The sequence below is a fragment of the Salvelinus fontinalis genome, chromosome 1 (genome assembly GCF_029448725.1).
Source record: "Salvelinus fontinalis isolate EN_2023a chromosome 1, ASM2944872v1, whole genome shotgun sequence".
Lineage (NCBI taxonomy): Eukaryota > Metazoa > Chordata > Actinopteri > Salmoniformes > Salmonidae > Salvelinus > Salvelinus fontinalis.
Window position 1 is genome coordinate 77,419,067 of NC_074665.1, and position 23,427 is coordinate 77,442,493.

General features: G+C 45.2%; 1 protein-coding gene across 1 annotated transcript in view; it reads left to right on the plus strand.

Moving 5' to 3' along the window:
• Positions 1–365: 365 nt before the first annotated feature.
• The window catches only part of LOC129862752 (putative sodium-coupled neutral amino acid transporter 10), a 70,094-nt gene continuing 47,032 nt past the window's right edge, over positions 366–23,427 (plus strand). The window contains 6 exon segments of the mRNA XM_055935065.1: positions 366–474; positions 780–1,083; positions 1,416–1,579; positions 12,350–12,443; positions 15,359–15,502; positions 20,579–20,703. Of these exon segments, the coding sequence (XP_055791040.1) occupies positions 988–1,083; positions 1,416–1,579; positions 12,350–12,443; positions 15,359–15,502; positions 20,579–20,703 (623 nt within the window). The 5' untranslated portion in view covers positions 366–474; positions 780–987.

Genomic DNA, 23,427 nt, shown 5'->3' on the forward strand with positions numbered 1-23,427 from the left:
CTAGTTAAGAAGAAATTGCTAAGGTTGGACAAATTAAACCGTTGTACTATAATGAAATGTAATGAAAAGTTATACTACCTGCAGAGCGAATGCAAATGCGACCGCTCGCTCCAAACCCACAGTAGAAAAAAAAATACACCATGATCAAGTGACAAATTAGTAATTTCTCAAATGTTATACACTAACTGAAAAATGCCAGACAGTCATTCGTAACATGAACCTGGATTTTTTTTTTTCAGGTTGTCACGGCTGCTTAAACGCAATTAATGTATTGCATCTTGGGACACTAACCTTTTGAAATGCAGTAACACGCCTGGCCGCTAGAGGGCATCTAAGCCTTCCAAATGTATCACGAGCCAGAGTTGTTATACTTTGATTGTTGTCTTGTCACGAGTTGTCGAGCGAGATTCATACTTCCTGGTTAGTTATTCAGGAAAAGTGATTTTCGAAGCTTTTGTAGTCGCCTGTTTCATGGTAAATATATAAAATGTTATGTGAATGATATAAATTTATAACGCTATTTTTCTAACACAGTGGACCAAAGTAGAAGAATCACCGATGATAACATAGCTAATACGGTAGCTACGTACGGTTGACCAGTTTTTGTAACAACAGTTCGATTTCCTTTCAGTTGTCAAACTTTCCTTTTAAACGCACATGCACCATGGAGATGAACGTACTTTATTTAATCGAAATGTCTCATACATGTATTTTAGCTGAATGATCTAGTTTGCCTGATCTGATCGGTAGATGCAGTGATGTTTTGTTGTTTCTCCAAGTTCGCTAGCCTACAAGCGCCACATCACAAACTCTTGAGGGATACGTTTTGGAAAAAGCAAAGCAGTCACCGGATTCAACTACTGTCATCATCGCAACTTGGACCAAATAACGGCCGCCACTGCTAGCGATTTCCCGTTGTCATTTCTCAACGTAGCTAGCTAGTTCGGTGAACGGTTTTGGGTGGTGAAAAACATCGAACCGTGCAAAATGACGGTGGCGGCTTCAAACTGGGGTTTGATCATGAACGTGGTCAACAGCATCGTTGGAGTGAGCGTGCTGACCATGCCTTTCTGTTTCAAACAGGTACCGCTATCTCACACCGGCCAAACGATTATTCCTATAGCAGATTTAGTTCATTATACGGTGTGTATAACTTATTTGTGAACTCACGATAACCTACTGGTGTGACATATGACAGTGAACAAGGCACCATATGTTCCGTGTTTACCTTTCCACGCTCTCTAACAGGTGTAATATACAGGCTGTGGATACATTTTTTAAATCTGATGTTAACACCTTTGTATTGAATTGCCCTTTTAGTCTCTCGTCATGCACCTGTCAATATGAAATGTGTATGACAGAGTTGCCTTACTTGCTGAGAGTTTTGACATCTCCCTCTCTCTGCTTCTCTCTAGTGTGGGATAGTGCTAGGGACTCTGTTGCTGTTCTTCTGTTCGTGGATGACCCACCAGTCATGTATGTTTCTGGTCTACACGGCCAGCAGCACCAAACGCAGGACCTATGCTGGCCTAGCTTTCCATGCCTATGGCAAACCAGGCAAAACACTGGTGGAGACCAGGTATGTGTCCTTTCCTTTGAGAGCCAATGCTTTTGCAATTAGGGCTGTCCCTAACTAAAAACAGACAGCCAAGAGTCGTCTGTTCTTTACATTTTTAAATGTGTATTTTCCATATATTGACACATCCAATGGGTTTTAATCATTAATTTAAAAAAAGACAGCGAGTGACTGACTAACACCCGTTGACTCTCCTCTCTGCTGCAGCGGCCACCACATAACATCAACAGTGTTTATCGCGCTGTCCGTGTTGCTGAAGCTGCAACATAATTACGGCCATTTCTGACTGAAAAGACCTGTTACTGAAATCCCTTATTGGTTTAGGAAAAACACTCCCTTGTTCCTCAACCCTTGCTGTCTTTACTTGACACTTGTATGCATCGCATGCATATGACCAAATACCTATTTGCATGGGACTAATATTACTAGAGCTCATTGGTTATGTAATTATTACTCCAGAATGTCTGTTATTCCAGAGGACGAGTCAGACTGGATAAAAAGAAATTCAAACTGCCCCATGTAATTTAAAATCTTTTCCCAATAAATTGACAGTTCTGACGGAAGCCTGGAGGTTTTTATTCTAGGCGTGAAGATACAGTATTTCAACATGTCCAGGTGATGGGGCTACACTGATAACTCCAGCTTGGTTCCCAAGTTTCTAAACCAAAACATCTTTCCTATAGTGTCGCCATAATATTTGAATTGTTATAGGATAGGATTAGAATACCCGATTTGACACACTGAACTGCAAGGGTTGCATTTAACTGCAAGGGTTGCATTTAACTGCAAGGGTTGCATTTAACTGCAAGGGTTGCATTTAACTGCAAGGGTTGCATTTAACTGCAAGGGTTGCATTTAATAGGCTCAATATTTTTTACTGATGCATTTGGTAATATTCAATTAATACGCACAAAACATAGAAACTAAAGCATTCACTGTGAAGTTGATAGGCTACATGTAGGCCATTCATATATAGCTTATGCGCGGCACTTAGTTCCATTTATCAAATCAGTTACTGTTTTCTTGCGCAAACCGCGAGCAACACCTGTCAATCTCAGACATTTCTCTCAAAACACAGGGACTAGTATTATCAGAGGACCTTGGAGTTCCCCCAAAAACAGTAGGCTATTCTGGTTGGAATTGTTACTCTCCTGTCATGTAAAAATGACTGACATGGCAGATTCGGATTGGACAAAAGTTACAGATGTGGTGTTTTGTGGGCGTTCACATAATTACATTTTTATTTTCTTTCAGCTTTATATAACCAGGTAGGCTAGTGTAACCGATGTGAAATGGCTAGCTAGGTAGCGGTGGTGCGCGCTAGCAGCCTTTCAGTCGGTGACGTCACTTGCTCTGAAACCTTGAAGTAGTGGTTCCCCTTGCTCTGCAAGGGCCGCGGCTTTTGTGGAGCGATGGGTAACGATGCTTCGTGGGTGACTGTTGTTGATGTGTGCAGAGGGTCCCTGGTTCGCGCCCGGGTCGAGGGGACGGACTAAAGTTACACTAGTTGAGAACAAGTTCTCATTTACAATTGTGACCTGGCCAAGATAAAGCAAAGCAGTTTGACACATACAACAACACAGAGTTACATGTGGAATAAACAAACATACAATCAATAATACAGTAGAAAAAGTCTATATACAGTGTGTGCAAATGCGGTAAGATGAGGGAGGTAAGGCAATAAATAGGCCATGGAGGCAAAGTAATTACAAAATAGCAATTAAACACTGGCAAAGTAATTACAATATAGCAATTAAACACTGGAGTGATTAATGTGCAAGTAGAGATACTGGGGTGCAAAGGAGCTAGATAAATATATACAGTATGGGGATGAGGTAGTTGGATGGGCTATTTACAGATGGGCTATGTACAGGTGCAGTGATCTGTGAGCTGCTCTGACAGCTGGTGCTTAAAGTTAGTGAGGGAGATATGAGTCTCCAGCTTCAGAGATTTTTGCAGTTCGTTCCAGTCATTGGCAGCAGAGAACTGGAAGGAAAGGCGGCCGAAAGAGGAATTGGCTTTGTGGGCGACCTGTGCAATATACCTGCTGGAGCGCGTGCTACGGGTGGGTGCTGATATGGTGACCAGTGAGCTGAGATAAGGCGGGCCTTTACCTATCAATGAGTTATAGATGACCTGTAGCCAGTGGGTTTGGCGACGAGTATGAAGCGAGGGCCAGCCAACGAGAGCGTACAGGTCGCAGTGGTGGGTAGTATATGGGGCTTTGGTGACAAAACGGATGGCACTGTGATAGACTGCATCCAGTTTGTTGAGTAGAGTGTTGGAGGCTATTTTGTAAATGACATTGCCGAAATCGAGGATCGGTAAGATGGGCAGTTTTACGAGGGTATGTTTGGCAGCATGAGTGAAGGAGGCTTTGTTGCGAAATAGGAAGCCGATTCTAGATTTCATTTTGGATTGGAGATGCTTAATGTGAGTCTGCAAGAAGAGTTTACAGTCTAACCAGACACCTAGGTATTTGTAGTTGTCCACATATTCTAAGTCAGAACCGTCCAGAGTAGTGATGCTAGTCGGGCGGGTGGGTGCGGGCAGCGATCGGTTGAAGAGCATACATTTAGTTTGATTAGCATTTAAGAGCAGTTGGAGGCAACGGATGGAGTGTTGTATGGCGTTGAAGCTCGTTTGGAGGTTTGTTGAAAGTGTCCAAAGAAGAGCCAGATGTATACAGAATGGTGTTGTCTGCGTAGAGGTGGATCAAAGAGTCACCCGCAGCAAGAGCGACATCATTGATATATACAGAGTAAAGAGTCGGCCCGAGAATTGAACCCTGTGGCACCCCCATAGACTGCCAGAGGTTCGTACAACAGATCCTCCGATTTGACACACTGAACTTCATCAGATAAGTAGTTGGTGAACCAGGCGAGGCAGTCATTGGAGAAACCAAGACTGTTGAGTCTGCTGATAAGAATGTGGTGATTGACAGAGTCGAAAGCCTTGGCCAGGTCGATGAAGACGGCTGCACAGTATTGTCTCTTATCGATGGCGGTCATTATATCGTTTAGGACTTTGAGCGTGGCTGAGGTGCACCCATGACCAGCTCGGAAACCAGATTGCATAGCGGAGAAGGTACGGTGGGTTTCGAAATGGTCGGTAATCTGTTTGTTAACTTGGCGTTTGAAGACCTTAGAAAAGCAGGGTAGGATAGATATAGGTCTGTAGCAGTTTGGGTCTCGAGTGTCTCCCCCTTTGAAGAGGGGGATGACCGCGGCAGCTTTCCAATCTTTGTGAATCTCAGACGATACGAAAGAGGTTGAACAGACTAGTAATAGGGGGTGTAACTATTTCTGCAGATAACTTTAGAAAGAGAGGGTTCAGATTGTCTAGCGCTGCTGATTTGTAGGGGTACAGATTTTGCAGCTCTTTCAGAACATCAGCTATCTGGATTTGGGTGAAGGAGAAATGGGGGAGGCTGTGGGGGGTGCAGGGCTGTTGACCGGGGTAGTGGTAGCCAGGTGGAAAGCATGGCCAGCCGTAGAAAATGCTTATTAAAATTCTCAATTATCGTGGATTTATCGGTGGTGACAGTGTTTCCTAGCCTCAGTGCAGTGTGCAGCTGGGAGGAGGTGCTCTTATTCTCCATGGACTTTAGTGTCCCATAACTTTTTTGAGTTTGTGCTACAGGATGCAAATTTCTGTTTGATAAAGCTAGCCTTAGCTTTCCTAATTGACTGTGTATATTGGTTCCTAACTTCCCTGAGAAGTTGCATATCACGGGGGCTATTCGATGCTAATGCAGTACGCCACAGGATGTTTTTGTGCTTGTCAAGGGCAGTCGGGTCTGGAATGAACCAAGGGCTATATCTGTTCCTGGTTCTAAATTTACCCGACATTACCCAACCTCCCTCATTAAAACGAATCCAGTCCGAATAGGGCACAATAGGGCCTGACCTATAGCCAGGGCCGTTCTTTACCGTTCTGCCGCCATAGGCGATACCAAAAAAATGACATCCCCCGTAAAACTAGAATAGTTTTAAGAAATGTATTTTCCAGACGTTGAAGTTAGGTTCAATTTAGGTTCTGAATGAAAGTTGAAAATACCTATTTTACAAACGTTGAAAATAAATGTTTCCGGATGTTGAAATCAGGCTCATTTTTAGTTCTGAATGAAAGTTGAAACAATGTAATTTTTAGACTATGTTTGGACCAAATCAAGGCTGGTCCAGATCGGACAATATCTGAACCAAACATGAATGTCTATAATTGGTCCAGATTTGGTCTGGACCGGACCAAAAACCAATGTCCGTGAATGTGGAAATCAAGGCTGGTCTGGAACCGCACCAAAAAAAGCCGTCCAAAAGGCACCAGTTCGTGTTTACTGAGGTGTAGCCTACAGTGTTGCCTGAAATGTCATTTTATGAATGCCCATCTATGTGGTAAGCCTATCGTTTGTAAAACACCAAAAAACGATGTCCGGAAAAGACCAAAAAAAGCATTACATTGGCTTTATTAGTCCTGATTCCTGTGACTAATCAATTTGGCTATTGAAGCAGGAGCCTATTTACACAGCGGGAAATGCAGAAGTATTTTATTTTTCACTATGATCAGCTTGTCAAAAATGTACTGATACAAACTTGAAACCACTGATCATGACAATCGTGTGAAAATCCTGGACAACAGTTGTGATTGACCATTCCATAATGTCCATTTTACTTTGACCTGTCCTGTTTTTAGGATATGTTGCTTTGTTAACATAAGCGTACCAGTGAGTCACTTATCCGCAAAACACCAGTCTCAACATCAACACGGAAGAGGCAACTCCGGGATGCTGGCCTTCTAGGCAGAGTTGCAAAGAAAAAGCCATATCTCAGACTGGCCAATAAAAATAAAAGATTAAGATGGGCAAAAGAACACAGACACTGGACAGAGGAACTCTGCCTAGAAGGCCAGCATCCCGGAGTCGCCTCTTCACTGTTGACGTTGAGACTATAGGTCGACCGATTATGATTTTTCAACGCCGATACCGAAAAAGCAGATACAGATTAATCGACCAATTTTATTTATTATTTATCTATTTGTAATAATGATAATTACAACAATACTGAATGAACACTTTTATTTTAACTTAATATAATACATCAATAAAATCAATTTAGTCTCAAATAAATAATGAAACATGTTCAATTTGGTTTAAATAATGCAAAAACAGTGTTGGAGAAGAAAGTAAAAGTGCAATATGTGCCATGTAAAACAGCTAACGTTTAAGTTCCTTGCTCAGAACATGAGAACATATGAAAGCTGGTGGTTCCTTTTAACATGAGTCTTCAATATTCCCAGGTAAGAAGTTTTAGGTTGTAGTTATAGGAATTATAGGACTATTTATCTCTGTACCATTTGTATTTCATATACCTTTTAACTATTGGATGTTCTTATAGGCACTTTAGTATTGCCAGTGTAACAGTATAGCTTCCGTCACTCTCCTCGTCCCTACCTGGGTTCGAACCAGGAACACATCGAAAACAGCCACCCTCGAAGCATCGTTATCCATTGCTCCACAAATGCCGCGGCCCTTGCAGAGCAAGGGGAACAACTACTTCAAGGTCTCAGAGCGAGTGCCGTCACCGATTGAAACGCTATTAGCGCGCACCCCGCTAACTAGCTAGCCATTTCACATCGGTTAACCAGCCTAATCTTGGGAGTTGATAGGCTTGAAGTCATAAACAGCTCAATGGTTGAAGCACAACGAAGAGCTGCTGGCAAACGCACGAAAGTGCTGTTTAAATGAATGCTTACGAGCCTGCTGCTGCCTACCACCGCTCAGTCAGACTGCTCTATCAAATCATAGACTTAATTATAACAAAATAACACACAGAAATACAAGCCGTAGGTCATTAATATGGTCAAATCCGGAAAGATTCATTTCGAAATCAAAACGTTCATTCTTTCAGTGAAATACGGAACCGTTCCGTATTTTATCTTAACGGGTGGCATCCCTAAGTCTAAATATTGCTGTTACATTGTACAACCTTCAATGTTATGTCAGAATTATGTACAATTCTGGCAAATTAATTATGGTCTTTGTTAGGAATAAATGGTCTTCACACAGTTCGCAACGAGCCAGGCGGCCCAGACTGCTGCATATACCCTGACTGCTTGCATTGAACGCAAGAGAAGTGACACAATTTCCCTAGTTAAAACTTATGGCTGCAATCCCGGTAACGGGATAATATGACAACAGCCAGTGAAAGTGCAGGGCGCCAAATTCAAAACAACAGAAATCTCATAATTAAAATTCCTCAGACAAACATGTTTCTTATACCATTTTAAAGGTAGTCTTGTTGTTAATCCCACCAAAGTGTCCGATTTCAAATATGCTTTTCAGCGAAAGCACTACAAACGATTATGTTAGGTCACACCAACCACAATAAGCACAGCCATTTTTCCAGCGAAAGATAGCAGTCACAAAAAGCAGAAATATAGCTAAAATTAATCACTAACTGTAGTATCCTTAAAGGCTTCTTAGAGTTACGACTCATGAGAATTAAGTACGGTTTAGTATTAATTGTAACTTAGAATTACATTCTCTTGTGCACCTGGCTTAAACTACCTGAAGCTTTCTTAATCATAGTTATATAGGCAGACATAGGAAATAGCTACGGATAGCGGGAAGCAAACCCCCGTCTTGAGTCTATACTGCCATCTTTTGGTAAACATAAATATACCAGGTTACTACATTCCCCCCCTTTAAAGCTAATAACCCAATTTTAATTCGTTTCTGAGCTATGCTATTTTCTTATTTACATTTTTTCAAAAATGATCTCCTTTAGGATCTGAAAAAGTCTGGCGAACGTCTCTCTCTAATAGAGCGTCTCAGAGGTGGTGTAGCTGGTGCCACCAGATCTTCACCCCTTGATGGTGAAACAAAGTCCTTTTGTGGAGACTTCACAGGAGGAGGTCGTCCCGGACTGGTGGTCTCAGGAAGTTCAGCATTGTTGGTCTCAGGTAGTTTGTCCAACTGCAACTCTGGGGAACGTTCCAATGTCCTGTCCTGCTCGTTTAAGAATTGATCCAGATCTCCGGATGGAACTGGAGCTTGGATCTGATCCACGTGTCTCCTTAGTCTTTGTCCCCTTCCGATGATCACAGTATAAGATACTGGTCCTGAGCAATCCTCAATGGTAGCTAGAATCCATTTAGGACCAAACCCATAGTTTCTTGTATAGACATCATCTCCAGGTGAGAAACTTCTGACTTTGGCTCTGGTGTCATGATTCCATTTTTGACTCCATTGCTTTTGTTTTATTTCCAGGTCTGGTCTGATGAGATCCAAGGTTGACCTTAATCTCCTTGACATCAACATTTCTGCAGGTGACAACCCAGTCGTAGCTTGAGGAGTAATCCTGTAGCTTAACAAGAATATTGACACCTTTGTTTCAATGCTGGGCCCTTGCATCTTCCTCATCCCCTCCTTCAAGGTCTGAACTGCACGTTCTGTTAATCTGTTTGAAGATGGGTGAAAATGGGCCGACGTTACGTGTTGAATTCCATTTTGTTTCATGAAACTTGTGAATTCCGTGCTTGTAAAACAAGTAGCATTGTCACTAACCAACATTTGAGGCAATCCCATAACACTGAAGCTTTGTCTTAACTTCTCAATCGTAGCGTACGATGTTGACGTGTTCATGGGGTAACATCCATCCACTTTGAATGAGAATCAATCAGCACAAGGAACATTTTTCCTAGGAAAGGTCCAGCGTAGTCCACATGTAGTCGTGTCCATGGTTTTTCTGGCCATTCCCATGGATTTCTGGCCATTCCCATGGATGTTCTAATGATCAATTAGCCTTTTTAAAATGATGATTAGCTAACACAACGTGCCATTGGAACGCAGGAGCGATGGTTCATGATAATGGGCCTCTGTACGCCTGTACATCAATTTCTAAGTCACCCCAAACTTTTGAACGGTTGTGTGTGTGTAATATATATTCTATTTATATATTATAAATATTGCTACTAGAGGTCGACCGATTTAATCAGAATGGCCGATTAATTAGGGCCGATTTCAAGTTTTCACAACAATCGGAAATCGCTATTTTTGGACACCAATTTGGCCTATTTATTTATTATTCTTTCTTTTTTTTACACCTTTATTTAACTAGGCAAGTCAGTTAAGAACACATTCTTATATTCAATGACGGCCGAGGAACAGTGGGGTAACTGCCTTGTTCAGGGGCAGAACGACAGATTTTTACCTTGTCAGCTCGGGGATTCAATCTTGCAACCTTACGGTTAAGCAGTCCAACGCTCTAACCACCTGCCTTACATTGCACTCCAAGAGGAGCCTGCCTGTTACGCGAATGCAGTAAGAAGCCAAGGTAAGTTGCTAGCTGGCATTAAACTTATCTTATAAAAAAACAAATCAATCAATCATAATCACTAGTTAACTACACATGGTTGATGATATTACTAGTTTTTCTAGCGTGTCCTGCGTTGTATATAATCGATGCGGTGCACATTCGCGAAAAATGACTGTCGTTGCACCAATGTGTACCTAACCATAAACATCAATGCCTTTCTTAAAATCAATACACAAGTATATATTTTTTAAACCTGCATATTTCGATAATATTGCCTGCTAACATGAATTTCTTTTAACTAGGGAAATTGTGTCACTTCTCTTGCAACAGAGTCAGGGTATATGCAGCAGTCTGGGCCGCCTGGCTCGTTGCGAACTGTGTGAAGACTATTTCTTCCTAACAAAGACAGCCAACTTCACCAAACGGGATGATTTAACAAAAGCGCATTTGCGAAAAAAGCACAATCGTTGCACGACTGTACCTAACCATAAACATCAATGCCTTTCTTAAAATCAATACATAGAAGTATATATTTTTAAACCTGCATATTTAGCTAAAAGAAATCCAGGTTAGCAGGCAATATTAACCAGGTGAAATTGTGTCACTTCTCTTGCATTCATTGCATGCAGAGTCAGGGTATATGCAACAGTTTGGGCCGCCTGGCTCGTTGCGAACTAATTTGCCAGAATTTTACGTAATTATGACATAACATTGAAGGTTGTGCAATGTAACAGGAATATTTAAACTTATGGATGCCACCCGTTAGATAAATACGGAACGGTTCCGTATTTCACTGAAAGAATAAACGTTTTGTTTTCCAAATGATAGTTTCCGGATTCGACCATATTAATGACCTAAGGCTCGTATTTCTGTGTGTTTTAATTAAGTCTATGATTTGATATTTGAAAGAGCAGTCTGACTGAGCGGTGGAAGGCAGCAGCAGGCTCGCAGCACGCATTCATTCAAACAGCACTTTCGTGCGTTTTGCCAGCAGCTCTTCGCAATGCTTCAAGCATTGAGCTGTTTATGACTTCAAGCCTATCAACTCCCGAGATTAGGCTGGTGTTACCGATGTGAAATGGCTAGCTAGTTAGCGGGGTGCGCGCTAATAGCGTTTCAATCGGTGACGTCACTCGCTCTGAGACTTGGAGTAGCTGTTCCCCTTGCTCAAACAGTCGACTAAATGGGGTCAGCACTAGTTGCGATGTACAGTGCATCCTGTTTCCCACATTTTGTTACGATACAGCCTTATTCTATAATTGATTAAATGTATTTTTTTTCTTCATCAATCAACACACAATACCCCACAATGAAAAAGCAAAAACATGTTTTTAGACATTTTTGCAAATTTATTTAAAAAAAAAAAAGTTTTACAAAAGTGTTCAGACCCTTTGCTATGAGACTCGAAATTGAGCTCAGGTGCATCCTGTCTCCATTGATCATCCTTGAGATGTTTCTACAACTTGATTGGAGTCCACCTGTGGTAAATTCAATTGATTTGGAAAGGCACACACCTGTCAATGTAAGGTCCCACAGTTGACAGTGCATGTCAGAGTAAAAACCAAGCTATAACCAATTCCTAAACACGCTAGGAATTGTCCGTAGAGCTCTGAGACAGGATTGTGTTGAGGCACAGAACTGGGGTAGGATACTAAAAGATTTCTGCAGTATTGAAGGTCCCCAAGAACACAGTTCTTAGGGATAGCCCCCTTTTTTGCAATTTTGCCTAAATGACATACCCAAATCTAACTGCCTGTAGCAAGGATATTCATATTCTTTGTACCATTTGAAAGGAAACACTTTGAAGTTTGTGGAAATGTGAATTGAATGTAGGAGAATATAACAGCCTAGATCTGGTAGAAGAAAATACAAAGAAAAAGAACACGTTTTTTTCTTCTTCTACCACCACCTTTGAAATGCAAGAGAAAGGTCCCAGTTCGTCATCACTCTGGTTGTAATTCCGTTTACAAAATACATACAAACATACATACATACAATACATACATACAAAATACATACAAACATACATACATACATACATACATACATACATACATACATACATACATACATACAAAATCGATTGTGCATGGTATATGAACCTTTTTATGATATGAAAAATGAGTTTTACTAACAAAACGACACTTCTTTTTATCCCTGGAAGTTGTGTAAAAAGAAAATTAAAAAAAATTGTATTTCATTTTTTTTCTTTTTATAAATTTGCGAAAATGTATGAACCTGTCATTGTAGATTGATCAATTTTTTTTTCTTCCCCATCAATTTTTGAATAAGGCTGTAACAAAATGTGGAAAAAGTCAAGGGGTCTGAATACTTCCTGAATGCACTGTATATCTTGTGTCTTTAGAGCCTCGCTATTGTCTGAATGTCTCTCCCACTTCGTCCCCTCTCTCTTCTGGTCTCTCTTTCTGTCTCTGTCTCTCTCTCTTTCTCTCTACAGTATGATAGGTCTGATGTTGGGGACATGTATTGCCTTCTATGTCGTCATCGCTGACCTGGGCTCTACTTTCTTTGCCCCGTTGTTGGGCCTACCGGTAGGAGTCATGAGTTTTGAGTTACAGAATACAATCAGAGAATAGAATCCCTTTTTCCGTAACCTAGTTTACATATGAACAGCACATCATAAATCACCTGCATATAGATAAATTAGAATGTCATCATAAACAATACATAAACATTCATAAATGCTCTGATTGGATGTACACTCTCAGAACTGCCCGTGTGATATGATTGGTCTGATTAGTTTCCTGTCCCACCCTCCCCAGGGCTAAGTTCAGCACCAAAAAATGGATTTGTTCAATTAGACAGAAACGGTGCTGTACATAACTACCAGTTGAAAAACTGGGAGGTTGTAGCTTGGGGAACGCTTCCGTTTACGTACTTCACTCATTACTTTAGGCCACGCCCAGCCATCACTCAGCCACACCCAGCCATCACCCAGCCACACCTTGCCATCACCCAGCCACACCTTGCCATCACCCAGCCACACCTTGCCATCACCCAGCCACACCTTGCCATCACCCAGCCACACCTTGCCATCACCCAGCCACACCTTGCCATCACCCAGCCACACCCAGCCATCACCCAGCCACACCTTGCCATCACCCAGCCACACCTCGCCATCACCCAGCCACACCTTGCCATCACCCAGCCACACCTTGCCATCACCCAGCCACACCTTGCCATCACCCAGCCACACCTTGCCATCACCCAGCCACACCTTGCCATTACCCAGCCACACCTTGCCATCACCCAGCCACACCCAGCCATCACCCAACCACACCCAGCCATCACCCAGCCACCCAACCACACCCAGCCACCCAACCACACCCAGCCACCCAACCACACCCAGCCACACCCAGCCATCACCCAGCCACACCTCGCCATCACCCAGCCACACCTCGCCATCACCCAGCCACACCTCGCCATCACCCAGCCACACCTTGCCATCACCCAGCCACACCTCGCCATCACCCAGCCATCACCCAGCCATCACCCAGCCACCACCAAGGCACACCCAGCCACACCCAACCACACCTCGCCATCACCCAGCCACACCCAGCCATCACCCAGCCATCACCAAGGCACACCCAACCAAACCCCACCATCACCAAGGCACACCTTTCCATCACCAAGGCACACCTTTCCATCACCAAGGCACACCTTTCCATCACCAAGGCACACCTTTCCATCACCAAGGCACACCTTTCCATCACCAAGGCACACCTTTCCATCACCAAGGCACACCTTTCCATCACCAAGGCACACCTTTCCATCACCAAGGCACACCTTTCCATCACCAAGGCACACCTTTCCATCACCAAGGCACACCTTTCCATCACCAAGGCACACCTTTCCATCACCAAGGCACACCTTTCCATCACCAAGGCACACCTTTCCATCACCAAGGCACACCTTTCCATCACCAAGGCACACCTTTCCATCACCAAGGCACACCTTTCCATCACCAAGGCACACCTTTCCATCACCAAGGCACACCTTTCCATCACCAAGGCACACCTTTCCATCACCAAGGCACACCTTTCCATCACCAAGGCACACCTTTCCATCACCAAGGCACACCTTTCCATCACCAAGGCACACCTTTCCATCACCAAGGCACACCTTTCCATCACCAAGGCACACCTTTCCATCACCAAGGCACACCTTTCCATCACCAAGGCACACCTTTCCATCACCAAGGCACACCTTTCCATCACCAAGGCACACCTTTCCATCACCAAGGCACACCTTTCCATCACCAAGGCACACCTTTCCATCACCAAGGCACACCTTTCCATCACCAAGGCACACCTTTCCATCACCAAGGCACACCCAGCCACACCTCGCCATCACCCAGCCACACCTCGCCATCACCCAGCCACACCTCGCCATCACCCAGCCACACCTCGCCATCACCCAGCCACACCTCGCCATCACCCAGCCACACCTCGCCATCACCCAGCCACCACCAAGGCACACCCAACCACACCCAGCCACACCCAGCCACACCCAGCCACACCCAACCACACCTCGCCATCACCCAGCCACACCCAGCCACACCCAGCCACACCCAGCCACACCCAGCCACACCTTGCCATCACCCAGCCACACCTTGCCATCACCCAGCCACACCCAACCACACCCAGCCACACCTCGCCATCACCTCGCCATCACCCAGCCACACCTCGCCACACCCAGCCACACCCAACCACACCCACCCACACCCAGCCACACCCAACCACACCCAGCCACACCTCGCCATCACCCAGCCACACCCAACCACACCTCGCCATCACCCAGGCACACCCAGCCACACCCAGCCACACCCCTCCATCACCAAGGCACACCCAGCCACACCCAGCCACACCTTTCCATCACCAAGGCACACCCAGCCACACCTTTCCATCACCAAGGCACACCCAGCCACACCTTTCCATCACCAAGGCACACCCAGCCACACCCCTCCATCACCAAGGCACACCCAGCCACACCCAGCCACACCCCTCCATCACCAAGGCACACCCAGCCACACCTTTCCATCACCAAGCCACACCCAGCCACACCCAGGTACACCCCTCCATCACCCAGGCACACCCAACCACACCCAACCACACCCAACCACACCTCGCCATCACCAAGGCACACCTCGCCATCACCCAACCACACCCAGCCACACCTCGCCATCACCAAGGCACACCTCGCCATCACCAAGGCACACCTCGCCATCACCCAACCACACCCAGCCACACCCAACAAAAGGAGCAATAATACCTCAAAGTCTATTCAAGAACGTAGAATAAGTTTTGGGGAAACGTATCGTTCAGTACAAACCGTTCCACAACGTAGCAAACATTCAATTGAACATTTCCATGTACTCTTGCTGATTGGTTTGAACTGACTGTAAGTGTGATATGATTGGTTAGAGCTTGTGTCCCGCCCTCTGCAGGTGTCATTTGGTTTCCGTGTGCTGCTGCTGATTGTGGTGTCTCTGTTCATCGTGCTGCCTCTCAGTCTGCAGAGGAACCTGATGTCATCCATCCAGTCCTTCTCTGCCATGGCCCTCATGTTCTACACCTTCTTCATGTTCACGGTGAGACCAAAACCACACCGGGAAACGGGTAGGGGTACAGGACTGCCTGGTGTAGAAGAGGGTCCTGTTCAGATGGGGTAAATGTTCAGAGTTTTGCAAATAGAAATGTAACTCAATAGATGACTCATTCTTTCTAATACCAAGCTTGATGATGGTATGTGTTTGAACTTTCGTATCCTGTTTCACACTGACAGAATAATGGATGTGGACAGTGTGACTCCCTTGCCTTTTCTTTGACCCTATTGTGAAATGAATTGATGTTGGGAGTGTTATTGTTGTTAATCTTATTGTCGCTGTCTATTTCTGTAGTGTTTTCACTGCTTACACAGTTAGCCTTTAGCACTGTTACTGTATTATAGTATAGCCTCATAGTGCTATCCTGTGCTCTGCCCCAACCTGCTGTAGTAAAACCATGACATCTCTACTGAACACCACTGTGAGTTGGAGTACTGTGGTGTCGGGGATTAGAACCAGTCCCAGTCTTGGCCCCGACCACCGCCCAACCTGGTCCAGACCACTAACCCTCTAACTGTGATGTATCTTCCTTCCTCTCCTCCTTCCTTCTCTCTGTCACTGTCGTTCCTGACTCCTTCCCTTCCTTGCCGACACCTCCTTTCCAATTCTCTCTACCTTCCTCTCTGTGACTGTTTCTCTCTACCTTCCTCTCTGCGACTGTTTCTCTCTACCTTCCTCTCTGTGACTGTTTCTCTCTACCTTCCTCTCTGTGACTGTTTCTCTCTACCTTCCTCTCTGCGACTGTTTCTCTCTACCTTCCTCTCTGCGACTGTTTCTCTCTACCTTCCTCTCTGCGACTGTTTCTCTCTACCTTCCTCTCTGTGACTGTTTCTCTCTACCTTCCTCTCTGCGACTGTTTCTCTCTACCTTCCTCTCTGTGACTGTTTCTCTCTACCTTCCTCTCTGTGACTGTTTCTCTCTACCTTCCTCTCTGCGACTGTTTCTCTCTACCTTCCTCTCTGCGACTGTTTCTCTCTACCTTCCTCTCTGCGACTGTTTCTCTCTACCTTCCTCTCTGCGACTGTTTCCCTCTACCTTCCTCTCTGCGACTGTTTCCCTCTACCTTCCTCTCTGCGACTGTTTCTCTCTACCTTCCTCTCTGTGACTGTTTCTCTCTACCTTCCTCTCTGTGACTGTTTCTCTCTACCTTCCTCTCTGCGACTGTTTCTCTCTACCTTCCTCTCTGCGACTGTTTCTCTCTACCTTCCTCTCTGCGACTGTTTCTCTCTACCTTCCTCTCTGTGACTGTTTCTCTCTACCTTCCTCTCTGCGACTGTTTCTCTCTACCTTCCTCTCTGTGACTGTTTCTCTCTACCTTCCTCTCTGCGACTGTTTCTCTCTACCTTCCTCTCTGTGACTGTTTCTCTCTACCTTCCTCTCTGTGACTGTTTCTCTCTACCTTCCTCTCTGTGACTGTTTCTCTCTACCTTCCTCTCTGTGACTGTTTCCCTCTACCTTCCTCTCTGCGACTGTTTCTCTCTACCTTCCTCTCTGCGACTGTTTCTCTCTACCTTCCTCTCTGCGACTGTTTCTCTCTACCTTCCTCTCTGCGACTGTTTCTCTCTACCTTCCTCTCTGTGACTGTTTCTCTCTACCTTCCTCTCTGTGACTGTTTCTCTCTACCTTCCTCTCTGTGACTGTTTCTCTCTACCTTCCTCTCTGCGACTGTTTCTCTCTACCTTCCTCTCTGCGACTGTTTCTCTCTACCTTCCTCTCTGCGACTGTTTCTCTCTACCTTCCTCTCTGCGACTGTTTCTCTCTACCTTCCTCTCTGCGACTGTTTCTCTCTACCTTCCTCTCTGCGACTGTTTCTCTCTACCTTCCTCTCTGCGACTGTTTCTCTCTACCTTCCTCTCTGCGACTGTTTCTCTCTACCTTCCTCTCTGCGACTGTTTCTCTCTACCTTCCTCTCTGTGACTGTTTCTCTCTACCTTCCTCTCTGCGACTGTTTCTCTCTACCTTCCTCTCTGCGACTGTTTCTCTCTACCTTCCTCTCTGCGACTGTTTCTCTCTACCTTCCTCTCTGCGACTGTTTCTCTCTACCTTCCTCTCTGCGACTGTTTCTCTCTACCTTCCTCTCTGCGACTGTTTCTCTCTACCTTCCTCTCTGCGACTGTTTCTCTCTACCTTCCTCTCTGCGACTGTTTCTCTCTACCTTCCTCTCTGCGACTGTTTCCCTCTACCTTCCTCTCTGCGACTGTTTCCCTCTACCTTCCTCTCTGCGACTGTTTCTCTCTACCTTCCTCTCTGCGACTGTTTCTCTCTACCTTCCTCTCTGCGACTGTTTCCCTCTACCTTCCTCTCTGCGACTGTTTCCCTCTACCTTCCTCTCTGCGACTGTTTCCCTCTACCTTCCTCTCTGCGACTGTTTCCCTCTACCTTCCTCTCTGCGACTGTTTCCCTCTACCTTCCTCTCTGCGACTGTTTCTCTCTACCTTCCTCTCTGCGACTGTTTCTCTCTACCTTCCTCTCTGCGACTGTTTCTCTCTACCTTCCTCTCTGCGACTGTTTCTCTCTACCTTCCTCTCTGCGACTGTTTCTCTCTACCTTCCTCTCTGCGACTGTTTCTCTCTACCTTCCTCTCTGCGACTGTTTCTCTCTACCTTCCTCTCTGCGACTGTTTCTCTCTACCTTCCTCTCTGCGACTGTTTCTCTCTACCTTCCTCTCTGCGACTGTTTCTCTCTACCTTCCTCTCTGCGACTGTTTCTCTCTACCTTCCTCTCTGCGACTGTTTCTCTCTACCTTCCTCTCTGCGACTGTTTCTCTCTACCTTCCTCTCTGCGACTGTTTCTCTCTACCTTCCTCTCTGCGACTGTTTCTCTCTACCTTCCTCTCTGCGACTGTTTCCCTCTACCTTCCTCTCTGCGACTGTTTCCCTCTACCTTCCTCTCTGCGACTGTTTCCCTCTACCTTCCTCTCTGCGACTGTTTCCCTCTACCTTCCTCTCTGTGACTGTTTCTCTCTACCTTCCTCTCTGCGACTGTTTCTCTCTACCTTCCTCTCTTATGTTGCTGCTGACTGCTGTCTGGCTGGCTGCTGTAGATAGTCATGTCTTCTCTGCGTTACGGCCTGATCTCAGGCTCCTGGTTCGAGCGTGTGCATCTGTGGCGGGTCAGGGGCGTCATACAGTGCCTGCCCATTATCGCCACCACCTTCTGCTGTCACCCGTAAGTAACCATGGAAACGACCCTTGAACTCCGACCTGGGGGAAGGTATCAACTCCAACGCTAAGGGGACGAAATACAACTCTCACCCACTAATAGCCTCCTCCCTCTTAATCTCCAGTCCTCGCATTTCCATTTCCTGTCCCCTCTTCAAAGTTACTCTTTAGGTTGTTTGTGTTTCTGGTGTCTATGGTTTGGAGGCAATGGGGTTTACAGTTGTTGCTCAACCTTTGCCCCCCTCAACTACCATCTTCTGATGTGGAGGATCTCTCTCTGGTCCTCTGGAGCTGGATATGGGAAGCGCTACACACCGTAAATGCCTTACCGATCAAAACATCTGCCCCTCAGAAATACATATTTCATTTCTTGATCAGTCTTTACATTCTGCGTTATAGTTTTTAGGGCTGCACGATATGAGCAAAAAAATCGAATTGCGATTTGGGTAAACTGTTGGAATCATATAAATAGAATGATCATTCTAATTTTGTGGTTGGAATACGGTTTGGCATGACAGCGAATGGGAAAAAGTAAGGGAGGAGATGATTGTGACAGAGTAGGAACCGAATGGTTGGTCAGTGTTTCCCATGTGACCCTTATTAGATGTATATACACTGAGTGTACAAAACATTATGCTCTTTCCATGAGACTGACCAGGTGAATACAGGTGAAAGCTATGATCCCTAATTGATGTTACTTGTTAAATCCACTTCAATCAGTGTAGATGAAGGGGAGGAGACAGTTTAAAGAAGGATTTTTAAGCCTTGAGACAATTGAGACATGGATTGTGTATGTGTGTCATTCAGAGGGTGAATGGGCAAGACAAAAGATTAAAGTGCCTTTGAACGGGGTATGGTAGTAGGTGTCCGGCACACTGATTTGTGTCAAGAACTGCAACGCTGCTGAGTTTTTCACGCTCAACAGTTTCTCGTGTGTATCAAGAATGGTCCACCACCCAAAGGACATCCAGCCAACTTGACAACTGAGGGAAGCGTTGGAGTCACCATGGGCCAGCATCCCTGCGGAACGCAACAGTAGGGAGATGGTCTTAATGTTTGTGTACTCTGTGTACATGGGTACATTCAGACAACGATTTGACAATGTTCTTCTCCTTTTTCTATCTGATGAAGAACAAGCTGTTGCACAAACAATGTTGGTATATTCCACCACTGGTATCGGCCTGTAGTAGAGGAGAAGTTTGCCCTATCTCAGTGGATTTAGCATCCTTTTTTTTAACTTGGCAAGTCAGCTAAGAAATAAATCTTATTTACAATGATGGCCAAACCCGGATGACACTGGGCCAATTGCGCGCCGCCCTATGGGACTCCCAATCACGGCCGGATGTGATACAGCCTGGATTCGAACCAGGGACTGTAGTGACGCCTCTTGCACTGAGATGCAGTGCCTTAGACCGCTGCGCCACTCGGGAGCCCAAGCATTAGGGACGAACATAAATTCTTTAGTCATATTTGCAGATTTCTAAGACCAACTAACTAGTGTTTTTCAAAAAGCAAGTTACACAAACAAACAGTATAATATAGAAAACTTGTATTTATATTAAGAAGCGAAGTGGAAAGCTGTTTGGTAATATCGCAGCCTCTTGTCATATGGATATTGCGCATGTCAATCCCGATTTAAAATGAAATGAATCGTGCAGCCCGTACTACTGGGCATTGGGCTTGTGTAAATGTCACAGAGAGGATGATGCTGACATCGGCACAGCATTATTAGAGCAGTTTTTATCAGCATGTCTTCTGTCTAATGCTTTTATTTTGTTCAAATTCATTTTCTCCAGTTCCTCCCCTTTTCATTCTTTCACTCGTGATCAGACAGGAGCTTCTCTCCTCTTCCTCTTTTGGTTAATGCCGTAACTCCCCCTGCTCTCCCTCCCTCCCTCAGATGGTGCTGTTTTCATTCAAACGTGGGCTGCTCAGTGGCTTGTGGCTGGGGCGGGTCAGTATGGTGCGCTGGGACGGCATCCTTCGCTGCCTCCCTATCTGTGGCATGGCCTTCGCCTGTCAGTCGTAAGTACTTCCCAGTCCCTCTCCGCTTCCAGCGCATTAGTACGAATCGTATCCCGTAGCACGTATTGTATCCTGGTCCCTGAAAGGGTGATAGAACATGACCAGGATGTAGAGTCTAGAGACAGAACAATAATGGGTAGAATGGACATGATAGTTCAGGTGGTGGTCCATGCTGCACCTGTTGAAATGTGACTGTAACTGTGCTGGCAACAATTTCGTTTAAAAAATGTGCAGACGTTTACTGACCCTGGCCATATTCAACGGGTGTTGCACGTTCTTAAATTCATCAGTAATTCTGCACTCTGGCACACTCAGATGAGTCCTCTGAAATTGGAGTAGATAGCCAGAGTAGATAGCCGGAGTAGATAGCCGGAGTAGATAGCCGGAGTAGATAGCCGGAGTAGATAGCCAGAGTAGATAGCCAGAGTAGATAGCCAGAGTAGATAGCCAGAGTAGATAGCCAGAGTAGATAGCCAGAGTAGATAGCCAGAGTAGATAGCCAGAGTAGATAGCCAGAGTAGATAGCCAGAGTAGATAGCCAGAGTAGATAGCCAGAGTGAATTTGCGATTGCACCCAAAGGCTATAGGGGTGGTTAGTCTGCAAGGGGATGGAGACAGAGTTTTTGGGTGGAGAGTTAGAGGGATGTTTGTAGGGGAGTTTGTTGATTAGCTGTTGCTTCACGCTTAACCAATCGGCTTCTTCATTCCCTGTCCTTTCCCCAGTTACAGCACTGTGTCCAGAAGTAGCTGTAAGTGGATCTGTCTAACAAAGTGCAGAATATTGTTTCGGTACGGATTTCAAGAGCTGCATTCTCGCCCCGGAAAATCTATTTTTTATTCCAACGTCATAGTTCGTGTGCTGGTTAGTTTGGCTGTTGAAGAGAAGCCTGAATACGAGATGTTGATTGGAGATCTTGAGGAGTAAAGTCTCCCCTCTCTACGGCATAATCCACCCACTCCTCTATCCCTCCCACCATCCTTCCCTCCTCCTTCACCTCCATCTGCATGCTCTGTCGCTGCCTCCTCTCTTCTGTCATCGCTGTGGTGCCTGGGCTGCAGAGGGCAAGGGATGGGGATTCTGGTTGTGGTTAGGGGTGTGTTGGGGTTGGACTGGGTTGTGATTTTGGGGTTAACTTTGTTTGGTATGCGCACTGGAGGTTTGCATGTATGAAGTGTCTTTAAGGAGTTTGATGTGAGTATGGAGGTGTTTGGGTGAGGTGGGAGAGGGTGAGGTAGGTGTTGGATGGGTGAGGCTGACTGGTGCTGGAACGAGGCTTTAATAATTATCACACCAAGGTAACACTGCTCTCATCACTACATGTGTGGGTGTGTGAGAGAGCGCGCACACTCGTCCCTGTGTGCGCGCACGTGTGGGCCTGTCCCAGTCTGGCGGTGATGAGTGATATTTGGCCAATGGTGAAACAGCGACCAGCCAAACCACTAATCAGACCACTGGACGGCGGCCATCTTACGACACACTGATTAAACAGCTTTCAACACATGCTTTTTATGACCTTTATTAAAGCTGTTTACTTTGTTACAACATGATTTAACATCATTATTAACCAACAAGACTATAGAGTTATGAAACGGAGCAGTCATAGAATAGACTAACACTAATGAAAATGTCCCTCTGTGATACTGCTGTGAATTCAAACAAAACAAGATAAGCAATATGAAGACTATGTGTTTAACTCTACCCACGTGCTTGGCTGCTAGTTTCAGTTATCGCTTTCAATTTTAGTAGCAGGAATAGCACAAATAAATGTGTATAGAAAGCTGTTTTACACAAGGTGTAAACGGAATGAAAAAAAATGGAATGCGTTCTATTGAGAGAATGTACAGGTTTGAGGTCTAGTTCCAGTAAGCTGTTTGATTTGCCCTCGGCTATAAGATGGAATAGATCCTGAGTTTAAACAGGCGTCAAAGAAAAGCACCGTTGGGACGGTGATGCACACTCATAAAAACCACAGAAGGAGAGGGAGAGAATGCAGTAGAGACACAGTAACTGTATTCTCTCTCTCTCACACACACACACACACACACACACACACACACACACACACACAGAAGGAGAGGGAGAGAATGCAGTAGAGACACAGTAACTGTATTCTCTCTCTCTCTCACACACACACACACACACACACACACACACACACACACACACACACACACACACACACAGAAGGAGAGGGAGAGAATGCAGTAGAGACACAGTAACTGTATTCTCTCTCTCTCACACACACACACACACACAGAAGGAGAGGGAGAGAATGCAGTAGAGACACAGTAACTGTATTCTCTCTCTCTCACACACACACACACACACACACACACACACACACACACACACACACACACACACACACACAGAAGGAGAGGGAGAGAATGCAGTAGAGACACAGTAACTGTATTCTCTCTCTCTCTCTCACACACACACACACACACACACACACACACACACACACACACACACACACACACACACACACACACACACACACACACACACACACACACACACAGAAGGAGAGGGAGAGAATGCAGTAGAGACACAGTAACTGTATTCTCTCTCTCTCTCTCTCACACACACACACACACACACACACACACACACACACACACACACACACACACACACACACACACACACACACACACACACACACACACACACAGAAGGAGAGGGAGAGAATGCAGTAGAGACACAGTAACTGTATTCTC